The 22,170-nt window shown below is 41.6% G+C and overlaps 1 protein-coding gene across 6 annotated transcripts in view; it reads right to left on the reverse strand.

The window, feature by feature from the left end:
- Nucleotides 1-22,170, reverse strand: part of GRIP1 (glutamate receptor interacting protein 1) — a 672,771-nt gene that overhangs the window by 29,821 nt on the left and 620,780 nt on the right. For all 6 annotated transcript variants that reach the window (XM_013056079.2, XM_004752473.2, XM_045072854.1 and 3 more), the window contains 3 exons: nucleotides 11,140-11,284; nucleotides 8,486-8,625; nucleotides 8,148-8,342 (listed from right to left, as the gene is read on the reverse strand). In XM_013056079.2, the coding sequence (XP_012911533.1) occupies nucleotides 8,148-8,342; nucleotides 8,486-8,625; nucleotides 11,140-11,284 (480 nt within the window). The remainder of the gene's footprint in view (nucleotides 1-8,147; nucleotides 8,343-8,485; nucleotides 8,626-11,139; nucleotides 11,285-22,170) is intronic.

The following is a 22,170-nucleotide window of genomic DNA, read 5'->3' on the forward strand; positions in this document are numbered from 1 at the left end:
AGATAGAGCCTTTAAAGAGGTAATTAAGGTTAAATGAGGTTATAAGGTGGGGCCATAGTTCAATCTGACTGGTGTCCTTATAAGAAGAGACAATTTGGACACCCATGAGAGATACCATGGATGAGCACACGCAGAAGAAAGGGCATATGAGGAAGGGAGAAGGCAACCCATGGTTTGCAAACCAAGGAAACAGACCTGAGGAGAAACTACACCGGATACCTTGATCTTGGATTTCTAGCCTTCCAGGCAGTGGAAAATGAATTTCTATTGTTTAGGCCATCCAGTTTCTGGTACTTTGTTATAGCAGCCAAAGCACACTGATACAAGGTATAAAATTCAATCTAGAGTCCTTTCATTGAGAGTAATGGTTAGTTTTGTTTGTTAGTGTTATGGAAAATAGGTCTTCACAAATGTTGGCACTTCTAATAGCATATGGAATCTTGGTACAGTGATTTTTATTTTGAGGGTAACCATACTTCAGATACCTGTAAAATTCTCATATTCCAACATTGTACTATTGGGTTTTCAGTACAACAACATTGTGAAAGTTAACATCTTATACTTGTAGCTCTTAATTCACACTCTGTATTAGTTTTAAAAGGCAAACTAAACAATGTTGGTTCATATTCATAAAATTTGGAAATCAGAGAATGGTTTTGGAATTCAGTCGTCAACTCTACAATTTTGGGACTGTAGCTCCTGCCATTACTTTCATTTTTGGAAGCCAATTTTAGTACAGGAAAGCACACCAGATAATTCCCTGCCAAACTTGTTTCCTAAAAATCCAGTTTTGTTAAGAATGAGAAAATCACATCATACATTTACGTTAACTATTTGTAATTGTTCTAGCCAAGAAATACTCAAAGTGTTTAAATGAGAGTATTGTTTTAAAAAGGCAGAGCCGGGCGCCTGGGTGGCTCAGTGGGTTAAGCCGCTGCCTTCGGCTCAGGTCATGATCTCAGAGTCCTGGGATCGAGTCCCGCATCGGGCTCTCTGCTCAGCAGGGAGCCTGCTTCTCTCTCTCTCTCTCTCTCTCTCTGCCTGCCTCTCTGCCTACTTGTGATCTCTCTCTGTCAAATAAATAAATAAAATCTTTAAATTAAAAAAAATAAATAAAAAAAAAAAAAAAAAGGCAGAGCCTTTTTACCTTCTCTAGAAATCACCTCAAAACAGGAAGGGTTGACAAGTAACATAACCTACATTTTTAGCAAAACTAGAAGCTCAAACCATAAATACATAAGAAAAAGTGACCAAATTCCACTAGTCAAAAAGGAGGTGGGAGGCAGTGATAAAAAGCCAAGAGGAGACACCTATAACCAGCAATTTCAGAGAGGGCCCAGTCTTTCAAAGCAGGGGCCATGGCATAAAGCAAAACAACAATGCTTTGTTTGCAACACTGGAATGGATCTTATAGGCTGGTGGCAGCAAGCTCCCAGGACTAGTATATTAGGGTAAAGCCAGGGAGGTGGGCAAAAGACAACACCTACAGATATACCACCACTTCAGGAAGCAATCTGTCAGAGAGGCAGGCTAGCAGAGAAGAATTCTGTATTGTTGGCAGCCTACAGTTATGTCTCTGGGCTGAGGAAGAATGCACTCATCACAGGTTACTGTGAGCTGCGGGGTAATTTTTGCTAGTCTGGAGCACAAAGTTAGGCTCTTCTGTCTCAGAACTCCTTTCAAACATCCAATTTAGAAAGAAGTCATCTCATTCAAAGATGCACATTAATTCTAAAAGAACTAGCATAAGATGTATACCAAGTTAATATAAAAAAAAAAAGGAGAGAAGGAACAGGAAAACAAAGCAATAGATGATGGATACTCATGAGCAAAAGACTGCCCCAGAGCAAATGATAAATATGACCAAACAGATCATCACAAAATGTTAAAAATATACACTGAAACTATCATCTCTATAAAGCAAGAGATCAAAGCAGATATATAAGAGCTCATGGAAACCTGGACAAGCCAACATGAAAGAAGGAGATAAAACATGAGCTTGTAGAGATCAGAAGGGAGATTAAGGAGAAAAATAAAAGCCCCCACACCCACCCTGGTCACCAATGGCGAGAATACTGCTAGGGGTCTTGCTCTGTTACTCTCTTTATGTACTATGTTGTATGCCTTAACTACATTAAGGAGAAGTCGGGCTCTTTGTACATATTGATGTCTCTTTTTTTTCTTGTAAGTTCTAATTTAAATTCTAGTGTAATATTAGTTGCAGGTGTACAAATAGTGATTCAACACTTCCATAATGTTGGCCTCTTCTCAGTCATCATTATCTTTATGAAAACTACAAGGAAGCAGGGAAATAGATAAATTATGCATCAAATTCTAGTTACAAACAGAAAATCTAAGAAGAAAGTTAATCAAATTAAAAGGAAAAATTTATTTTAGAAAACAAGAATAGAACTGATAAATACATTCAAGGGTCAGCTCTTTGGAAAAACACTAAATAAAAATAAACTATTACCAGTATACTCATGGGTAAAAAGAATAAAAACACAAATGTACCAAATATGGAACAATATTCAGGATATAATTCTAGAAACTAAGAAAATAAAAAGAAACAAATTCCTTAACTGTGTGCAAATATATTTGAAAACCTGTATGAAATACATTTTTTCCCTGAGAAAATAAAAATGATAAGAATGACCTCAAAATGGATCCAGCAATCCTACTTCTGCATATATATACATTGAAAGGAAATAGAGTAGGTATCTTGAAGAGATAGAACTGTGGCATTATTCACAATAGTCAAGACACAGAAACAACCTAAGTGCCATTGACAGATGAATGAATAAAGAAATGTAGTAATATATACACATCAGAAAATTATTCAGCCAGAAAAGTGAAGGAAATCTTATTTGCAATGACACAGATGAACCTGGACAATATTATGTTAAGTGAAATAAGTGAGAGACAGAAAGACAAATACTATATTAACTTAGTTATATGTAAAACCTAAATTAAAAAAAAAAAGTCAAACTCAGCTCTTAGAAACAGAAAGTAGAATGTGTCTGGGGCCGGGGAGTGGGAGAATGTTGGTCTAATGGCATATAGTTTCATTTATAAGATGAATGAGTTCTGGTAATCTAAAGTGAGCATGGTGACTATAGATTAAAATAAGATTGTATTGTGTACTTGAAAAGTGCTAAGCAAGTAGTTTTTTTTTTTTTTTAAGATTTTATTTACTTATTTGACAGACAGAGATCTCAAGCAGGCAGAGAGGCAGGCAGAGAGAGGAGGGGGCAGGCCCCCTGCTGAGCAGAGAGCCCAATGTGGGGCTCGATCCCAGGACCCTGAGATCATGATCTGAGCTAAAGGCAGAGGCTTCAACCCACTGAGCCACCCAGGCGCCCTTAAACAAGTAGATCTTAAGCATTCTCACCACACACACCCACACACACCCACACACAAATGGCAACTATGAAGTTGATGGGTGTGTTCATCAACTTGATGGTGGTAATCGTTTCACAATGTGTGTGCATATCATAATCATCACATTGTACACGCTGTCAATGATACCTTAATAAAGCTGAAAAAAGTGAACTGAAAAGAGAGAAATATCTAAAGCTTAATGTGGGATAAGACAGAAAACATAGCTACCTGAGTTGATAGTCAAGAATTACAGACACCAAAAGAGCTACACCATCCATGAGAATGACAGAGTCCAGGTACCAGCAAACTGTCAGTCTCCCTTGTATTGAATGATCTTTGCTAAATCCAAGGAAAGGGTTTTCTGAGTTAAAAAGAGGAATAAAGGGTTGCCTGGGTGGCTCAGTCAGTTAAGCGTCTGCCTTCAGCTCAGGTTCTGATCCTGAGGTCCTGGGATTGAGTCCTGTTTTGGGCTCCCTGCTACCTCTGACTCTGCTTCCCTCTCTCTCTCTGTCCCCCATAAATAAATAAATAAATAAATAAATAAAATCTTTAAAAAATAATAGAAAGAGGAATAAGACAGACAGAAGGGGTCCAAAGCATAAGATTTTGATAAAGCAGAAGGGTATAGGTCTAAGGGTCAGGAGAATGGGAGGAGAAGAAGCTGACCCAGAGGCAGAGGAGAAATGTTTTGCATCCTAGAGTTGCGCAGTAGAATTGAGAGTCATCCCAGCATGAGACTTCCGTAAACACCCACCATACCCCCCAGCTTGGGTCACTCCATTCTATTTCTCTCTGCATTAACTAATAGTTTGCACTGTAGGTACTTGGTGATTGTCTGGCCCTTCAACTGGCTTACATCTTCCGTGAGAATAGGGACCACAACTCTTTAGCTGATCTTTGTAGATCCACTGGCCTTCTATTGCGCCAGCCATTACATATTTGTTGAATGAATGAATGGGGCAGATTTGACATTTGGAGAAGCAGCAGAGAATAATAAGGAATGTGGCTACAGAGACATTGGACCCAAGAGGAAGATGAGCATCACAGAGGTGTGATAGCTTGCTGGCAATGGGACAGCTATAGTGGACCACATGGTGTGATAAGAATGGGCAAGATCTTCCTGGTAGATGGTATATGGTAGAGTCCCTGACAGGCTGGAGCCACAGGTTGAAGAGATCATGAACATGTCACAACATAGTATTTGACGAGGAAAAAAGTGTGGTTCTGTGTCTTGCTTTTATTTATTTATTTATAAAAGATTTTATTTATTTAACAGAGAGAGAAAGAGAGAGAGATCATAAGTAGGCAGAAAGGCAGGTGGAGGTGGAAGCAGGCTCCCTGCTGAGCAGAGATTCCCAGCGTTGGGCTCTATCCCAGGACCCTGAGACCATGACCTGAGCTGAAGGCAGAGGCTTAACCCACTGAGCCACCCAGGCACCCCACATGCCTTGCTTTTAAAAAAGTCAGTGTCGTTCACGTAATCTGGAAAGACTTGGTTTAACCTAATAACACAAGTTAAAAAAAAAAAAAAGCTGGACTTTGAGAACTTGGTAAGCAATAAGCACAAAATGAGTGACAGGATTCAACCACTACAATTCTGTCAAGGTAGGTAGGCTACTTTCATAGGGTCTGAAATTCTCAGTGATGAAGGTGACAGGCTTGAGTTGCTCTGGGCTGTCAGACTGTTGTATAACCTTTCTTTCTGAGCGCTACATTTTAATAAGTAGGGAGTTAAACTTGAATATACTCAGAAGAGAGGCCTTCAGGATGATAAAGATACTCAAAAGTAAGTTTTATGTGAGGAACTGTTAAGGACCTGGGGCAATTTTGCTTGGAGACGGAATGACTTCAGAGAGGCATGAGGGCTCTCTTTCAGTTACCTGAAGGGCTGTCAAGGGGAAGAGGCTTTAGTCTAGTTCTGAACGACCTTGAGGGTAGAATGGAGACTAATAGGCAGGAGCTACAAGCAGAGAGATTTCCACTCAATACAAGTGAGAACTTTGGGCTCCTGGTGTGGGGTGGGAAGACTGTCTCAGCCTTCAGGGAGCACCTGGTCCCTGTGGGCGCTGGCGTCCACAAGCAACCTGACTTCCAAACTCTCTGCTAACACTGAGCTCCTGTGATCAACCAGCCTTTCGACATCCACATTCCATATGAGAACTGAGATGGGTGCTTGGGATGGGCTATTTTACAAAGATGAGGTATTGTTACTGGGTTTTCATCGTCCTGGAGGACTTCGATTCTCTTACAATTGCCATCTTTTCTCTTTATCTTCATGAAGATTTCTAACTTATTGATGCCCAATTTAATATTATTATGACTACTATTCTCTGTCTAGGAATTCAAATTTTCAAAAGCCTCATGAATAATAAATGGTTCTTCATTTTATATTCATGTGGGAAAGGCTCTATATTTAGTGTGCTAATCAGGGTTCTCATCCTATGGTATAAAAGGTCAGAGTAGCTAAGTTCTTTCTTTCAAATTATTATTATTATTTTTTTTAGTTTTTAAATGTATTTAGTCATTTTAAGTATTCTCTACACTCGATGTGGGGCTCAAACTCATGACCCCAAGGTCAAGTGTAGCTCGATCCACTGACTGAGTCAGGCAGGCAGCCCTGAGAGTAACTTAAGTTCTTACAGATTACCTTATGGGCAGAACTCATTAAAATCAGTAACATCCTTACAAAAGAAAAATCTTTCTAACAAGAAAGTCTCCAAATTAAGCAGCAATAAATAAGCAAGCACATTAATAAACAAACCTCGGAGTTCTACTCTGATAGAATCTGACTTTTGTCTTTTATCAGAGACCTCTGGTGGCTCCTCAACTCATAGGCAATGAGAAATCAAGAATTTGATCAATGACAAATTGATAGACAAGTTATCTGGTGGCACAGCCAACTTGTCACAAGATATTATGACTTAGAAACACTAATTACCAGATAAACAAAAGCTCTAACTTTATTTTGGGTCTTCAAAATATTTTCTCCAGTATAATAATAAATCCCAGTGTGTGTGTGTGTGTGTGTGTGTATATATATATATATATATTCCAGTATCATCTCTAACAAGTAATTACTTGATGGTTTTTGAAATATCATTCCTTTTCCTTGTCCCCTATTCGTGGGACTTGACAAAGAGTGACCTAGGCAAAGGCAAGGTGAGAGAAGAAAACTAGCAGAACCAGAAACAGAGTGAACTGGTTACAGAGCCTTCCAAAAAGCGGTTAATTAACTAAGTTGCAAAGCAACCCCCAAACTTCTGGTTTATGTATTTTATTCTCCAAATGACTTAAATCAGAGCAGAAAAGGGATTTGGAGGCTGGGATTTATACCAGGCAAAAAAGAGAAGGTAAACTCTTTTTTTTTTTCTTTTTGTACAGATTCCCTAACTTTAATGTCCTGTCACTTGATATTTTTGGTTCACTAATATTTAGGCATTGCAAGCAACGTGGGAAACAACGTGTTTGTCTCTCTGTCTCTGGTATAATTATTTCCTCAGGATAAAGTCCTAGAATGGAATTGCAAGGTCTAAGAGATGATGAGTATTTGGAAGGCTTTATGCTATCGTCTTTATGGTGAATCTGTTATATTTTGCTTCTAAACAAAATCCTCTATGTAGCTCATGCCCCACCCACTTTCGGCACATGTGAAGATGGCCAGGATGCCCCCAGTCAACACTCCTGCCCAGTCCGTCCACCTTCAGGTAGGTAAGCAGCTGTGGCTTGACCTGGAATTCAAATATTCTCTAGGCACACATGGGCAATCTGGAACATCCTTTTCTTGAGGGATATTTTCACTGGAGATCCAGAGGGGGGCAATCACATCTCAATCCCATACAGGAGAAATACAAAGAATTTCTGACACACTTTTCTTTTGATGTCAGGTATCATTGGAAGGAGACAGATGTTTAAAAGAAGCTTTTAGTTTATTAGTCTGCATTCAGTCTAATACTTTTTGTGTGTTTACGTTCTGTGGTGAGGTTTAGCTTTTTTTTTTTTTTTTTTTAAATTTATTTATCTGACAGAAATCACAAGTAGGCAGAAAGACAGGCAGAGAGAGAGGAGGAAGCAGGCTCCCTGCTAAGCAGAGAGCCCGACGTGGGGCTCAATCCCAGGACCCCGGGATCATGACCTGAGCCGAAGGCAGAGGCTTTAACGCACTGAGCCACCCAGGCACCCCGTGAGGTTTAACTTCTAATGTAGGTTATACTTCTTCACATGAGGCTGATGCCTGTAAAGAAAAATCTACTCTATACTTTTATGTATTGTGGTCACAACTCTCTCATCGTGGGTACTCAGCAAACCTGTATAAGTTTCTACTAAAAGTCAGGAGGAGGCAGGAATAAATGGGGTCACAGATCATCGGCTCACCTCTCAAAGCACACCTGCGGCACTCCCCAATCCGTCTTTGTGGAAAGCCTGCTTACAAAAGTAAGAAAGGGGCCTGTCTTTGGTGAACCACTTTATTGTATGGTTTGCCTCCTATTAATCTAAGCAGGAAGGACAAGCTCTGAATTGAACACTCAGACATCAGCAGACCTAATGCGGGCTCGCTAGTGTTTGATAAATGTTCAGGACTTATCAGTATTAAGGAGGAGAAAATGCAAGGTCACCATATTCAACAACCATCCCCCCCCAGTTGCACTGAAGCAGACACAGTAAAATAAATAAAGAACTTGTTTTCTCCCCAAAGAGCAGAGGGTAGATCTTTGAGGAGCACAGGCTTCAGCTGTAAGCCCTCTCTGTTCCCCGAGGCTCAGACGTACCTTGATTCCCATAGCTGCTGTCTATCCCAGAGCTGTCCCACGAGTCCACCGCACTGTCCACACTGGGCACAGTGGATGGGTATGTGTCGGAGAGCTTGCCTGGCTTCTGCCCTGGAGAGGGGTCCTCCTCCACATCTCCCAGGTCACTCAGGTGGCTAGCCATGGGGAATTTCTTGGGACTGGATGCTGATTGGGCTGCAAAGACAGAGAAGGAGTTTAAGTCTGAGGGTAATAAGAAGATATTCTAATCCTCCCTCTGGAGACTCGTCTTCCCTAGAAAGATACAGAGGGATAGAAATGCACTGAAAATCCATAACTGTGGCTCTCAACCTACTCACCATCTGTCTGTTTCTTAATTTTCAAGGTGACAGTTTCTCCTGCCATCTGTAACAAATGGATGGCTTCACTCAGAGGCTTTCCTTTCAAGCTGCTGCTGTTGATAGCCAGGATTCGGTCTCCTATGTGGATGGCGCCAGTTCTGAAACACCAAATAGTAATAGGAAAGGTAGAAAAATCCCTGTGTGCCACTGAATAGAAATCCCCTGCCATACTTTATACATTCATGATAATAAAGCCTTGGCAAGGGTCTCTAGAAGCCACTTCTTGCTTTCTCCTGGGCAATGTTACAAGATAACTGCATCTTTTGTGAATAACTTTTTAGTTTCAAATAAAATTAGAAAAATTGTTTTAATTAGGGTGTAAAATGGACTTGCTGTGCTTTTTGAATTCTAAAAAATCAGAGGCATTTAGTAACCCTCTTAAAAAATCCCAAGTGGCTCAGTGGGTTAAAGCCTCTGCTTTTGGCTCAAGTCATGGTCCCAGGGTCCTGGGATCCAGCCCTGCATCAGGCTCTCTGCTCAACCGGGAGCCTGCTTCCCCTTCTCTCTCTGCCTGCCTCTCTGCCTACATGTGATCTCCGTCTGTCAAATAAATAAATAAATCTTTTTATAAAATCCCAAGGAAATAAACAATGCTGGACAGTAAATGCAGTGATACTTGGGATGGAGCACTGCTTCTTTGCACAGATTTAACTGTAAATTACGGGTTGAACACAACCATGACCCTAGCTCACCAGAAGTGAGGATCAGAGAGATGGGGACCTCCCTCAAACCCTGGTATGGCAGGGTCCCTCTGTTGGTCATTCTAAGGATTGAAAAGGCTCAGAGAATCAATTCGTGCTACGTTTGAATCCAACTCTGCCCCTCTCGAGTGACCCGGATTTCTTATTTTAACCTCTCTGGGTATCACTTGCCTATGTCACTATAATGGGGGCTTGAGGATTAAATAGGAAAACATATGTAAAGGGCTTGGCCCACTGCTTGAAATGTGGAAAAAGAAAATTTCTTTTTTTTTTTTTTAAAGATTTTATTTATTTATTTGACAGAGAGAGAGATCACAAATAGGCAGAGAGACAGACAGAGAGAGAGAGATGAGGAGAAGCAGGCTCCCTGCTGAGCAGAGAGCCCGATGCGGGACTCGATCCCAGGCCCCTGGGATCATGACCTGAGCCGAAGGTAGAGGCTTAACCCACTGAGCCACCCAGGCGCCCCGAAAAAGAAAATTTCTTGATCAACGAACTAATAGACCCTTGGCCTTTGCTCTTTTCTTTCCATCCTCACCCAGTTCTGAGCAGGCAGGCTGGAATTTATAGCTCTGCTGTTCACCATACCTATCTTTGGGAGCCCTGAGTGGGACATTCGGGCTGGGACACTCAGGGATGGTCTAAAAACTCCGATCTCTCCAGCCGGGTTACAGGCTATCGAAGGGGAGTCCCAAGTACCAGCCTCTTGTCCTGGCTTAGTGCGCAGGACAGTGAGTGAAGGAATGAGGCCACCTCACCGGGCTGCCTGTGGCTGAGTGCACTGACAGCAGCTTGCCTCTGGGGTAGTGGCAGCAGCACCTGGGGTAACAGGTGACATGGGGTCACAGTGGTTACGAGGGACTGCTGACCACATCCACCCAAGCACCTACTCTCAAAGAATATATTTTCTTCGGGATAAAGGGAAAAGATCACTTCATTTGTTCATAAAGGATCTCCAGTTTAGAAAACTAGGTTGTAAGCCAGGGAATACCTGACCAGTAGGTTGCCAAACTGGATCAACATGAAACTTTTCTTGTTGTCTCCCTGATAGAGATACCTAGGATGGTCTCCCTAACAGAGGAAGCTAGGAGAGGAGGATATCTGAAGAATACCCCATCATAGGTGTCTCTGTTAATATCACAATATGACTCCCCAACAGGGTAACCCTTTCTCAGCTGCCTCAGTGCCCTCTTTCAGCAGATGAAGATCTTGGATGAGCTGATTTCCAGGGGGTCTTGCAGCTCCAAGATTCTGCAGTGCTACAGCTCTGTTTTGCAAACCTGCGTCAGCATGATGTGTGTGCATTCTTGAGCTAGATTACTGAAGGGAAAGTTTGGAATATGCACCACCATGTGTCTCAGAGAGAAAGGCGATTGAATGGGGGTTGGGGGTGGGCGTGCATCTTGGCCAAAAGAACTAATGGACATTTTAAATCACATTATGAAGATGGGTCACTGTGCTTTGTCTCCCCAAATCTTTGAAGACAAAGCCTGTGTCATCCTCTTTGGAAAACAAAGCAGCCAAGCCCAGTACCTGTCAGGTAATACAGGCTCAGTAAATGTTTGCTGAATTGAACTGGACAAGCCTTTTAACCTCCCTGAACTTCAGTCTCCTCCTCTCAAAACGGACATGATATAAATCCACCTCCAGTCCACTGTGGTCAAGCGTAGACATTTCCGGAGAGTAATATCAATGTTAAGCCCATGACATCTTTTACCGCCTGTAGATGCCCCTCGAAGTCAAGTTGGAGCTCTGTCTGACAGTTCTCAAGCTCTAGGATCGATCCTTTGTGCAGATGTGAAAAAGTTAACAGGTAACCAAGCAGGGGAGGGGAGCATGTATTCTCTGAAGCTGTGAGGAAGAAAACCCAGCACAGACCCAGGTAATTGTAGCAGTTTCTTGAAATCTTACCTTTCAGCTAATCCCCCTTTAGTGAGGCTTGAAATGATTATAGGATCAAAGGGTTCTTCAGTTCCTGAAATTGTGATGCCAAGGGGCCCCCCATAGCGCTTGAGCTCCACAGTGTAAATAATGGCTCCGGAACTTTCTTGCTCATCTGCAATAAATGCCAAGGAGTCATAATTGGTTTCTTTGGAGGGGAATAAAAAGCAAAGTAATAAGACACATATATTCATATATAAAATAAACTCAAGACATCATCATTAAAGCATTATGTCTCAGAAATTATTTGGGGAGGTAGATTCTCCTTCGTAAGATATTACATTCTAAAACAGGGATGTGGCCGTCATTAGTGTTGGGGGAGGGGTCCACTGCCTAATGACCTATGTTTTAAATCAGGGAGTGACCCGCCCAGCTGGACCTCGAGCCCTTTAGCCTGTGTCCATGCCTAGCACAGGGCTTGCCCTGCACTTCCTTAGAGTGCCCTAAATACCTGTGAGAGGAGAGAGTCATGTGATGATAGAGACTGGGACAACCCATTCCTATTTCCAGGCCTTCCCAAGCAAGCTAACTTTGAATACAAAGAAGATCTTACTCAGGGTTGGAGCAAACTTTAACATATCTGTGGTTAAGTGGGGCTTAGAGAAGCTGGCTTGGAAATCTAGAATCCTTTCCACATTATTCCACTGATTGTATCTTAAAACGTCAATCCTGTGGATGAATTCCCAGATACTGAAGTGCAGGTTTGAATGGTTCTCTGTCCTCTGCTCTAGAGAGGAAGAGCCATGTCAAGTACGTTTCAGGAGAACAGACCAGGCTGCTACACGGCCATGAACTGATCTTCCCTGTTTCACACCGGCATGAAGGAAATGGTCTGTTAACAGGGTCTGCCTACAGCACTGGCCCGCACCATGTCATGGGACACCTTTGACACGGCAGGGTGTTTGGACTGTCAGGATTACAAATACGCTGTCTCAGACTTCAAAGTGTTGTATTTGCTTATGACATGCTTAAAGTTCTTGGGCATTTCTTGTTTTATTCCTTGAGCCCGGGAGCTGTGAAGGGTTAGGGAGCAGTTTCATTTCTGTACCCAAGGATACAATGAAATGGTCCAGTAGCTACTTTAACTAAACAGTCAGCTTTTACAGACAGACTGCATCATAGCTAAAGGTTGACACAGTCGCATTTCTGCAATGAGCAGCTGTTCGTTTATGACATGAAACCCTGAAATAAGGAGGAAAAGAAAAGCTTGAGTTAACAATTCAATTATCTGTGTGTACAGTGAACAATTACAAGGAACATAAAATGAAAGGTCTATAAAGTAAGGTACGAAGCGATGTGTCCTCTCCTACCAGCACTTACTTCATTTCTGCCACAGAGCAGGCTTTTGGAATGCACCGGTCACTTCCCCTTCCGCAATCCTCTACATCTAACAGGCTACACACAGAGAATTAAAGACTGTCTACCATACCCTACAATGTTTAAATCAACCTCTTAGGATAGAAAGATACTCAATATTACACTCAAGTGTATATATACGTACATATATAATTTTTAAAGATTTTATATATTTATTTATTTGAGAGAGAGTGAGAGCGAGAGAGAGAGAGAGAGGGAGTGTGCACATGTGGGTGGGGAAGGAGCACAGAGGCCCCGACACAGGGCCCAATCTCAGGACCCTGAGACCATGATGCTAGCTGAAACCAAGAGTCAGACGCCCGACTGACCGAGCCACCCTGGCTCCTACACTCAAGTTTCTAGTGACAGCTGAGACTCCTCCACATCAAGCTTCAGTAATTCGCTTGATGGTTTGCAAACTCCTTACAGGTTTCTATTTGTGGGGGCCACTCAGGTTGTGATAAGCTGCTATCGAGCTGCTAGGAGAGGCCTGAGGATACAGTGCAGGGTGGAGGCTGGGGGGGGCCCAAGGATACGTGCAGGGTGGAGGCTGAGGTCAAAAGTTGAAATTTTTCTACACTATGATCTACCAGCACCCTTCAGAGCTGGCTTTGATAGATAGGGTGTTATTAGATAGATTACATGTGCTTTGTAGACTGTGCCTCCTACTATATTCTGGATAAAATTCTAGATGAGTCCTTTGATTAGTAGACCTTGGCATAGTTAAGTATCAGCTGCCACTGGGCACTCTGCTGGTCATTCAGGGTGGGTGTTTATGCCAGGGGAAAGACCCTGGCCCTTTATTGTTCTCCCTTATAGGGCAAGCAGGAGGCCTACCTTGTCAGTGGTCACCAAGCATCCTGGGTTTGGCCATCAGCTCTTCATGGGAGTTGTGGAAAGTAACAACTCTCTAGTACCTGGAACCAGCTGCCCAGAACCCAGGGGACTGTGGGAAGTTTCAGTTGCAACTTCAGTCCAGATGAAAATAAACACTGACCTATAGGATGTCGGAGCAGGTTGAGTCCCACTCAATGCAAGAACATGGAGAAACTGGTTCTAATTTGCTCATTCTTTAGGCAACCCAGAGTGCGTGCCTGGAGTTATTTTTTGATCATTTGGCAACTTACGTCACAAAGATGACACACTAACGTCAGAAATGGAGTAAATGGGTTTAAGTTCGTTTCAGGTGGGGACATTTTAAATTAGGCAGCTGAGGCCTCACAATAACAAGATGGCAATTGACAGTGAGAGAGAGAGCATGAGCGAGGAGAAGGTCAGAGGGAGAAGCAGACTCCCCGTGGAGCTGGGAGCCTGATGCGGGACTCGATCCTGGGACTCCGGGATCATGACCTGAGCCGAAGGCAGTTGTCCTACCAACTGAGCCACTCAGGCGTCCCAACAAGATGGCAATTCTTAAGGCACTCAATGAGTTTAAATAGCGATGGGGATACAAATAAAAAAAAATAAATAACAATTTTTAAATGGCAGTATTTTAGTGAGGAAGGACACACTCCTGTTAGAACATTGTGATGGAAACAGGAAGTGATGCTGTGTTTAAATTATGACAGGGGCCTCTGGGTGGCTCAGTTGGTTAAGCATCTGCCTTTGGCTCAGGTTATGGTCCCAGGGTCCTGGGATGGAGCCCCATGTCAGGCTCTCTGCTCAGTGGGGAGGCTGCTTCTCCCTCTCCCTCTGCCTGCTGCTCTCCCTGCTTGTGCGCTTTCCCTCTCTCTGTCAAATAAATAAATAAAATCTTTAAAAAAATTATGACAGGAATAGAAACTGATTTCTGATTTCTTCAATAAACACATTATTAGAACCAAAAATCAGGGAAAATTTAAGGGACATTAAAACCAAAAGCAATGAGTAGATCTTTTCAGACCCAAATTAAAATCAACTTTATAAAATAATCTATCATCTATTTATCTATCCATCCATCTTTATCCATCTGCTACCTAACTATGTATGTAAATGAAAATCAGGAAATGGCACGATGAATAAATATTAGGTGAAATCAAGAATTACTGATAATATTTTGAACCATGATGATATGGAGTTATGTATTGTAGAAATCCTTTTAAAAAGTAGCATTTAGGGATACAGTAATATTTACAAGATGGAATGATATGTCTGGAATTTCTTCCATATAATTCAGTGTGTAGGTGGGGTGGGACAGTTAGGCTGGGAACAGAGCTGAAGCAAGATGGAGCCTAAGTTAATAACTGTTGAAGTGAGGTGATGTATGATGGTTCCTTAACACCATTTTTCTCTACTTTAAAAAATATACTTGGAAGTATCCCTAATATAATTGTTTTTTAAAGAGAAAACATTGGGGTACCTGGCTGGCTCAATTGGAGGAGCATGATGTGCCTTTTGATCTCGGGGTCCTGAGTTCAAGCCCTACCTTGAATGTAGACATTGCTCAAACAAATAAACTTTAAAAAATAAAAGATATTAATTCCCTTAGAAAACCCTAGAGGATGCCTTGAGTAAATGGCTTACTTAATTAGCTTGGCTTCCTTTCTTTCATAGATGATGGTGGTGGCTGTATACCCAGTCTCATCCAGACCCTCCCGGTCCATCTGCCCACCAGGCAAGGTTCCCAGAGCTTCCCACTGCCACTGGCTCTAGAAGAGCCCTCCCCCCCCCCCACCCCCCGCCACCGGCTCTGCCCTGTTTTTCACAGCAACAATTTCTTCCTAATTTGTTTTCCTGGTGGGGCCCCAGCCTTTGCCCCTCCTATTTGTACTCTCACCCCCGCCACCCATTTTCACCAGTGCCTGGCAATATACAATTCCTTCTCTTTTCCTCCCAGAATACTTCTAAAGCATAAATCTGAATAGCTTGCTCTCTTACTTGAAGATTTTCAGTAGTTCCCAATTTTTTAAGAATAAAATACAGCCTCTTTGCATGAGCTGAGCTGGAGCCTCTGTGTCTCCAGAGGCCCGGCCGTCCTCTGTCCCGCAGTCCAATCTCCTACCTTCTCTCCTTACAGAACCGCTGCAGTCCCTTAAAAAGCACTTTTCTCACATGGCTAGCCTCGCATGCGTTACTCCCTATGCACAAATATCTTTCTCCTGCGTATTCTTCCAGTGTTCTCAACCTCTCTTAATTCTTGTTTTTGTTCCCCTCGCCAAGGGGGGCAATGAAATGAAACAAAGTCTTGTTCTCCTCGCCAAGGAGGAAAATGAAATGAAACTTAAATTCCCCCTAACAAGAGAGATTAAATATGAAGGGATAGATCCAGTCAGGTAGGGTCGAGCTCTGAAGAACGACAAACCATCGTCACATAATATCTAGGATTCTTTGCTTCTGGAGAACCAATCTTTCTTTGCCCCACAAGAATGCCTGTTCTAGTGCCTGTTCTAATGGCTGTTCTACTTTTCACTCTATGTTTGAATGATTTCTCTACTTGTCTCCTTCATTGGAACAGGATCACCTTACAACAGACATTTTCTCTTCATGTCCCCAGAGCAATGCTGGCACCACGGAGATTTTGGTAAATGCGTGGATAAATGAGAGAGGGGGTACAGGAGGGTTGTTAGCCCGAGTCCCAGTTCCAAGGGAGGAGGTCTCTGAGCTTTGCGAGTCACCCTCCTTGCTCCTCTGAGGTCTGGTTCCCTCCTGCAAGGTGATGCACACCCAATATGGCTCGCTCAAAGACGGACACTCGGACCTGGGCTGCCACTGTGGGAACCAGCTATGCTAAAGCACTCTCCCTCCACAAGGCCAAGAGCATCTGAGTCAGCTTCAGGCTGCACTTCCAAATCCATCTGCCTTCTCGGGCATTAGCCCAACTGGCAGTGGGAGGGCATACAGCTTAGGAGGGTGAGAACTTCCCTGTATGCTCACACCATTTTGGGGGTGGAAGCACTCCAAGACCCTCTCCCCCTGAAGCTGCTCCAGCTTAGAAAGAAGCAACTGAGAGTGTTTAACCAGAACAAAAACTTTCTGAGACAGAAAAAACGCAGGATCACCACTACGTTTCAAAATGAGCCCAAACAGATGTTAATGATATTATAAGAAGCTTTTGTATCACAACAGAAGGTTTACAACTCTTAGTGAAAGACATGAAAAGGGGCCAGCCTACTTGTTTGCTCTGCTCAGCTCTAGTTAAGAAAATTAATGGGACCACAGAACAGATGCAAAATTGCAGCATTACTTATCTGCAATGTTATTTTCGGGCTTCTTGAGTGCTGCCTGTTTAACAAAATGAACGCTATCTGGCTTGAATCCATAATGGCAGCTGCTTATGTGGACCAAATAGGAGGCTTGGATTTGGGAGCGAGCCTTTGGAATGCATACATGTGCAGGTCAATCAAAGTTCACTTCAACTAAAAGCGATGGACTTCATTTTACGCAGTCCGGCTACATTTCTTGGGGGACAGGCCCGAGAGGATCAACCATTTAGAAGAGCGCCTTTATAGCTTCCCACTACGGTGTGGTCTTTCTATCTGGCCGTGTCACAACAGTGTGCCAACAGAGTTCCAAGGAGTTGCTGAGTGTCTAAGAAGAGAATTTGAATTTCTTTATGTTACTGATTATTTATTATTATTATTATTATTATTATTTATTACTCTCCAAGTTAGGCTGCTTTGTGACAGTGCTTCTCAAAGTGTAGTCTTGGGACCAGGAACTTCAGCATTACCTAAGTACGTGTTGGAAATACACATTCTCAGCTTCACTCAGACCTGTAGGAACCCTTGACACTAGGGGAGGGGCCCAGTCACCCATGTTTTAACAAGCCTTCTGGGTGATTCTGACTAGACTTTGAAACCATTACTTTGAGATCAAGCATTAAAAAAAAAGAGAGAGAGAGAGAGAAAAAAAAAGAGAGAAAAGAGAGAGAGAGAGAGAGAAGAAGATAACCTTTCTTTTCCTTCCTTCCTTCCTTCCTCTCTCTCTCTCCCTTTCCTTTCCTTTTTTTCTTATTTTCTTTTTCTTTCTTTCTTATTTTAAATATCATACGTTCTTTTTTTGGAGACAGCCTTTTGCCAAAACCATCCCTACTATTGCCCCTAACACAGATAGGATCATTCTTGCTTGCTTACAATGAGGTCTTTCTGCTACTTCAACCTAGATTTAGGGGGTGGGGAGCTGGGGTAAATTGTTCAGCTAGCTTAGCAATGATGAACTGAAAAAAAAAATTCAAAAGCTGAAATCTTTGAAGGGCAGATTGAACTGGTACTAAGGCTAGACATGCCTAAGACTCTATTTGGAAATGTGTAATGGTAATTTGCTTTGGATGGGACAAATTGCAGCCTGTAAATGTTTCTCTGCACAAATTAGAGCCAATGCAGGTAAAATGCTGAATTTAGAGTCTCTAAAACATGCTCTATATTAGAAGCAAGGTGCTCTAAATCAAGAGAGAAATCATTAGCAGCTATGTATTTGATTGGCACAAAGGCAGTCATACAAAGGAGAGAGGTCCGTAGGAATTTTTGGTGACAGGTTTGGAAGGCCCCTCTACTTCTTTCTACAAGTCCCCAAATTCTCGACTGTTTTTGCCTCAGGCTACTTCTTAGCTGTCCAATATCTCCCTCTTCATTTACATTGGATCTAGAAGCAATCAAAGAAAAACAATAGATTTTATGTCAAGAGGGTTATTTGCATCTTTGGGACCCATCTTTGGGTTTGGGTAATAGCCTTGTTCTGGAGCCTCAGACCCAGACAAGAACCATCTGGCTTTACTTGACTTGTCTTCCTATGGTAATGAAAGATTACAAACGCAAAAGCTCCTGAAGGCAGAATAGTCACTGAATATTAGGGGGTATAGAGGTGGGGGGCAAATCCCTATAATTCCAAGTGTTCCAAAAGATTTGGAAAGTAAATAAAGCTAAAATTAATTTTAAAAGTACCCTAATAATGGCAGTTAGCATTTTGGATTCACTGGGCCTTATTAGGTGCCAAACATTATCGCTGAGTGCTTAAATATATTACCTCCTTTGGTCCTTCAAACAGCCATGTGAAGTAGTCATTAAATGGACATTTATGGACGAGAATTTCATTTTCCCATTTCCCAGCTTGTTGGCTGTGAAGCCAGTTCGTGTTCTTATTCATTTCATCCTACTGCTCCCTAAGCCAAGGCTAGAAACAGAGTGGATTCTGACTCTTGAATGCCTCCTTCTCCAGTAACCGACCGCAACCAGTCATCACTGACCAAACACTTTGGCCTCACTCCCTGCTTGACGTCTTTTAATGGCTCCCATTGGCTTCTGGAGTGAAGTTCAAATTTCTTAACACGGTTTAGGACTGTAATGATCTGGCTTCAGTGTATCTTCCTACTCACCTTCTACGAAGTCCTTACACATAATTTTTGCCTCAGCTACATCTGCTACTAGGATGTGCGTGCTCTCTGATCTGCTTTGGCCCATTCTCTTCTGGTTAATTCTAACACATTTCCAAATGCTTTCAAGACCAAGGTTGACAGAAGCATCTCCTTAGCTCCCCCGGCTCAAATGGATGCCTCTACATTCTCTTAACATTTTGTGCTTATACCTAGAACATTCATCATATTTCTTATTTTCTTCTGTATCTCATATAAGGTGGTGACTTGACTTGGGGGCAGGGATTATATCTTTTCTCATCTAAGACCTGGTTGACCCTAACACCTCAGAGAACCAAATAAATGCTGGTGGCATGACCGAATGAAAAACAAAGACTTTAACAACTTTGGAGAGTGGTTCTACCATTTCCTCGGGTAAGGGTCAAGGCAGAACAACGCCATTAGTATGACTGGAAGATGAGCTCATGTTCTGAAGTAGCATCTATTAAACCAATTGCAGTATTGCTAGCTTAGGAAACCAAGTTATACTGAGTATGCTTATCAAGTTTCTGTAAGTGATAAGAGAAGCAAGATGGAGAGGGCCAGATGATTAAGGAAAGAACTGGAAAACTCCTGGAGTACAGAAAATCCTATATCAGTATGAACAACATTTTAGGGAGTGAAGACTATATACTGAGTATTGCCATTTTAAAATATTGAGACAGGGGCGCCTGGGTGGCTCAGTGGGTTAAAGCCTCTGCCTTCAGCTCAGGTCATGATCCCAGGGTCCTGGGATAGAGCCCCACATTGGGCTCTTTGCTCTGCGGGGAACCTGCTTCCTCCTCTCTACCTGCCTCTCTGCCTACTTGTGATCGCTGTCAAATAAATAAATAAAATATTAAAAAATAAAATAAAATAAAGTATAGAGACAAAGGATGGTAATAATTCAAATCATCAGTTTAATTTCAGATGAAGCACAGTATCAAACTTCCAAAATCAGTGACTGTTGTAATTATTAATGGTTATTTACCATTCATTTAAATCTTGATGAAGGATAAGAACAATGGTGGGGAAAGGCTTTTTTAGGATGTATTAGTAATAAAAAGAGTTTCCACGTATTGCATGCGAACTGTGCTAGTAAACATTTATATTAGTAAGTTACAGCTGCTCCCTAAGGTGGGCATTACTATGTGTACATGACTGGAAATGGAGCTGGATCTCAGACTGGTTAAGTAACTTTCCCAAACTCACATAGCTCAAATGTGGTAGAGCTGCCTTGAATGCATTCATTTTGAATAATTTCCTCCCCCACTCCTTGCTCTGCTCTGAATAAAAGAGAATTCAGTTACCCAAATTATACTTATATTCTCATTTGGAAGAGGATAGAGAAACACTCAAATTCTTCCAAATCAATGATCAGATGGTAATTTTCAAATAGTGCTCTGTTATAAAAACATGTCTGCATGAGTATATTATTTTCATATATCAATTTAAGGAAATCTGGTTTGGGTAAGTATGAATCTCACCCCTATATATTAGTCTTATTTTGGGTAGGTGCATGGTTTTCAATGGAAGGATTTAGGATTTTAAAAATAGCACCTCCTAGAGATTAAAAAAAAAAAAACTTAATAAGCAAGAGAATTACCATAGGATTAGGCATCGGGATTGTAGAGGGAAAGGTCTACAGGGGAAAAAATAAGCTGAAAGGAAGAAGCAATTGAAGCAGGACCGGACTCTCCAAGAGCTCGGTTATTGTTTCTGAACTCCTCCCACCTGACATATCTGCAGAGCCTGGCTTCAGTACTGGGAGAATGGCCAACTGTGGGCACCTCCGGCTTGGCTCTTTTGTTCTGCACGAAAGGTAGCTGAGATCTGCGTAGTTTGGCAGATCATGCAAAATGGGTTTCTCCACAGAGCTTTGCCTCTTCACTAGGACAGAACCCAGATTGATGCTTGAGGCTTTATCCTTTTTCGAAATAAATCCCCCAAAGAAAGTGCAATTGAAGCATGCTTGTAAGGAGAAGAATGCAAATGCTGGTACAGAAGATCAGTTGCTTGAGAAATAATGAGTGGAAATTTTTAAGCGTTGGTTATAAAATACATTTGGATACAATCATCCTTACCAGCTGTACCAACGGATGCAACTACCAACTTGTTTTGACGTTGAGCAGGAATCAAAAACACATGGCCTGACATGACCATAAACTTTAGATCTAGATGGCTTAATTATAGAAGATTCCAGAACATTGACAATAATTCGTCATCAGTGGGAATTAAGTTATACACAGTAGAAGTTCTCTTAACCAATCTCTCTTTAGCCATTACTGGATTAATTGTGGTTCTTTATCTTCTTTGTAAAATATACCTAGCAATGCCACTGAATACCCCAGAATAATAGGTCTTTCTTTCTAGTACCTCTGTGCACCTCTGTGTCTGCTAACAATTGAATTGCAAGCTTAAAAATTTAGAGTCAATTTTGTTTATTCCAAAACCTGATTATGTCAGTTTTACTAGTTTTTGTAACTATGTAATTTAATGACTCTTACATAACCTACGAAACAGGAGAATAATGGTTCTATGGAAACAAAATCAAATGCTTTGGAAAAATCAATAAGGAGAATCATTAGGCAAAAATCTACCAATTCTGTAGAGAGCAAAGTTGAAAACATTGGGCAAATAAAAACCTAACTGGAGTGAACATTCAGATTACTTTAAATTCTTTAAATTTTCACTGTATTAAAATAAAGCAATAAAAACTGGGAAATACAAACTGTATATTATATATAAGGTTTGGGCCAACAAACAAGTAAAAAGGCTTATAACTATAACCAGCAGGATGAAATTCACAGCAAAGAAGTTGGCTTCATGCATAATATTAGCAAAATATTAAATTAAATGTTCATGCTATCCATATCTATCAATTTCTATAATTCCCCACATTAGCTGCATCTTTCAACTATGGACTTTTTCCAATTACCTCTAGGTTTTTATTGTAATCAGATAGATTACAATATTATCTACTGCTGGGCTGCTCACATTGTGTTTCTTGGACCACAGTAGTATCATCAGGAAATCTGTTAGAAATTCAGAATCTCAGGCCTCATCTGGGGGTAGTGGCAAGGAACTGTGTTTTAACAAGCTTTTCAGGTGATTCTGAGGCCTAAGAAAGTTTGAGAAGCCCTGCCCCTCTATATTCATCCATTACTGGAAACCCCACAAATGGATATGGCACTTTTAGAAAGCAACATGGTACAAGACTTGTCAGAAATCCTGAGAAGTTCCTTTTTATTCATACTCAGCAATTCTACTTCTAAAAATATTTCCTAAGGAAATAATTCAGAAGAAGAAGAAAAGTTGATTAAAGATATCCATACATAGGG

Source organism: Mustela putorius, unplaced genomic scaffold, assembly GCF_011764305.1.
Source record: "Mustela putorius furo isolate JIRA1106 unplaced genomic scaffold, ASM1176430v1.1 tig00537227_pilon_pilon_pilon, whole genome shotgun sequence".
Classification (NCBI taxonomy): Eukaryota; Metazoa; Chordata; class Mammalia; order Carnivora; family Mustelidae; genus Mustela; species Mustela putorius.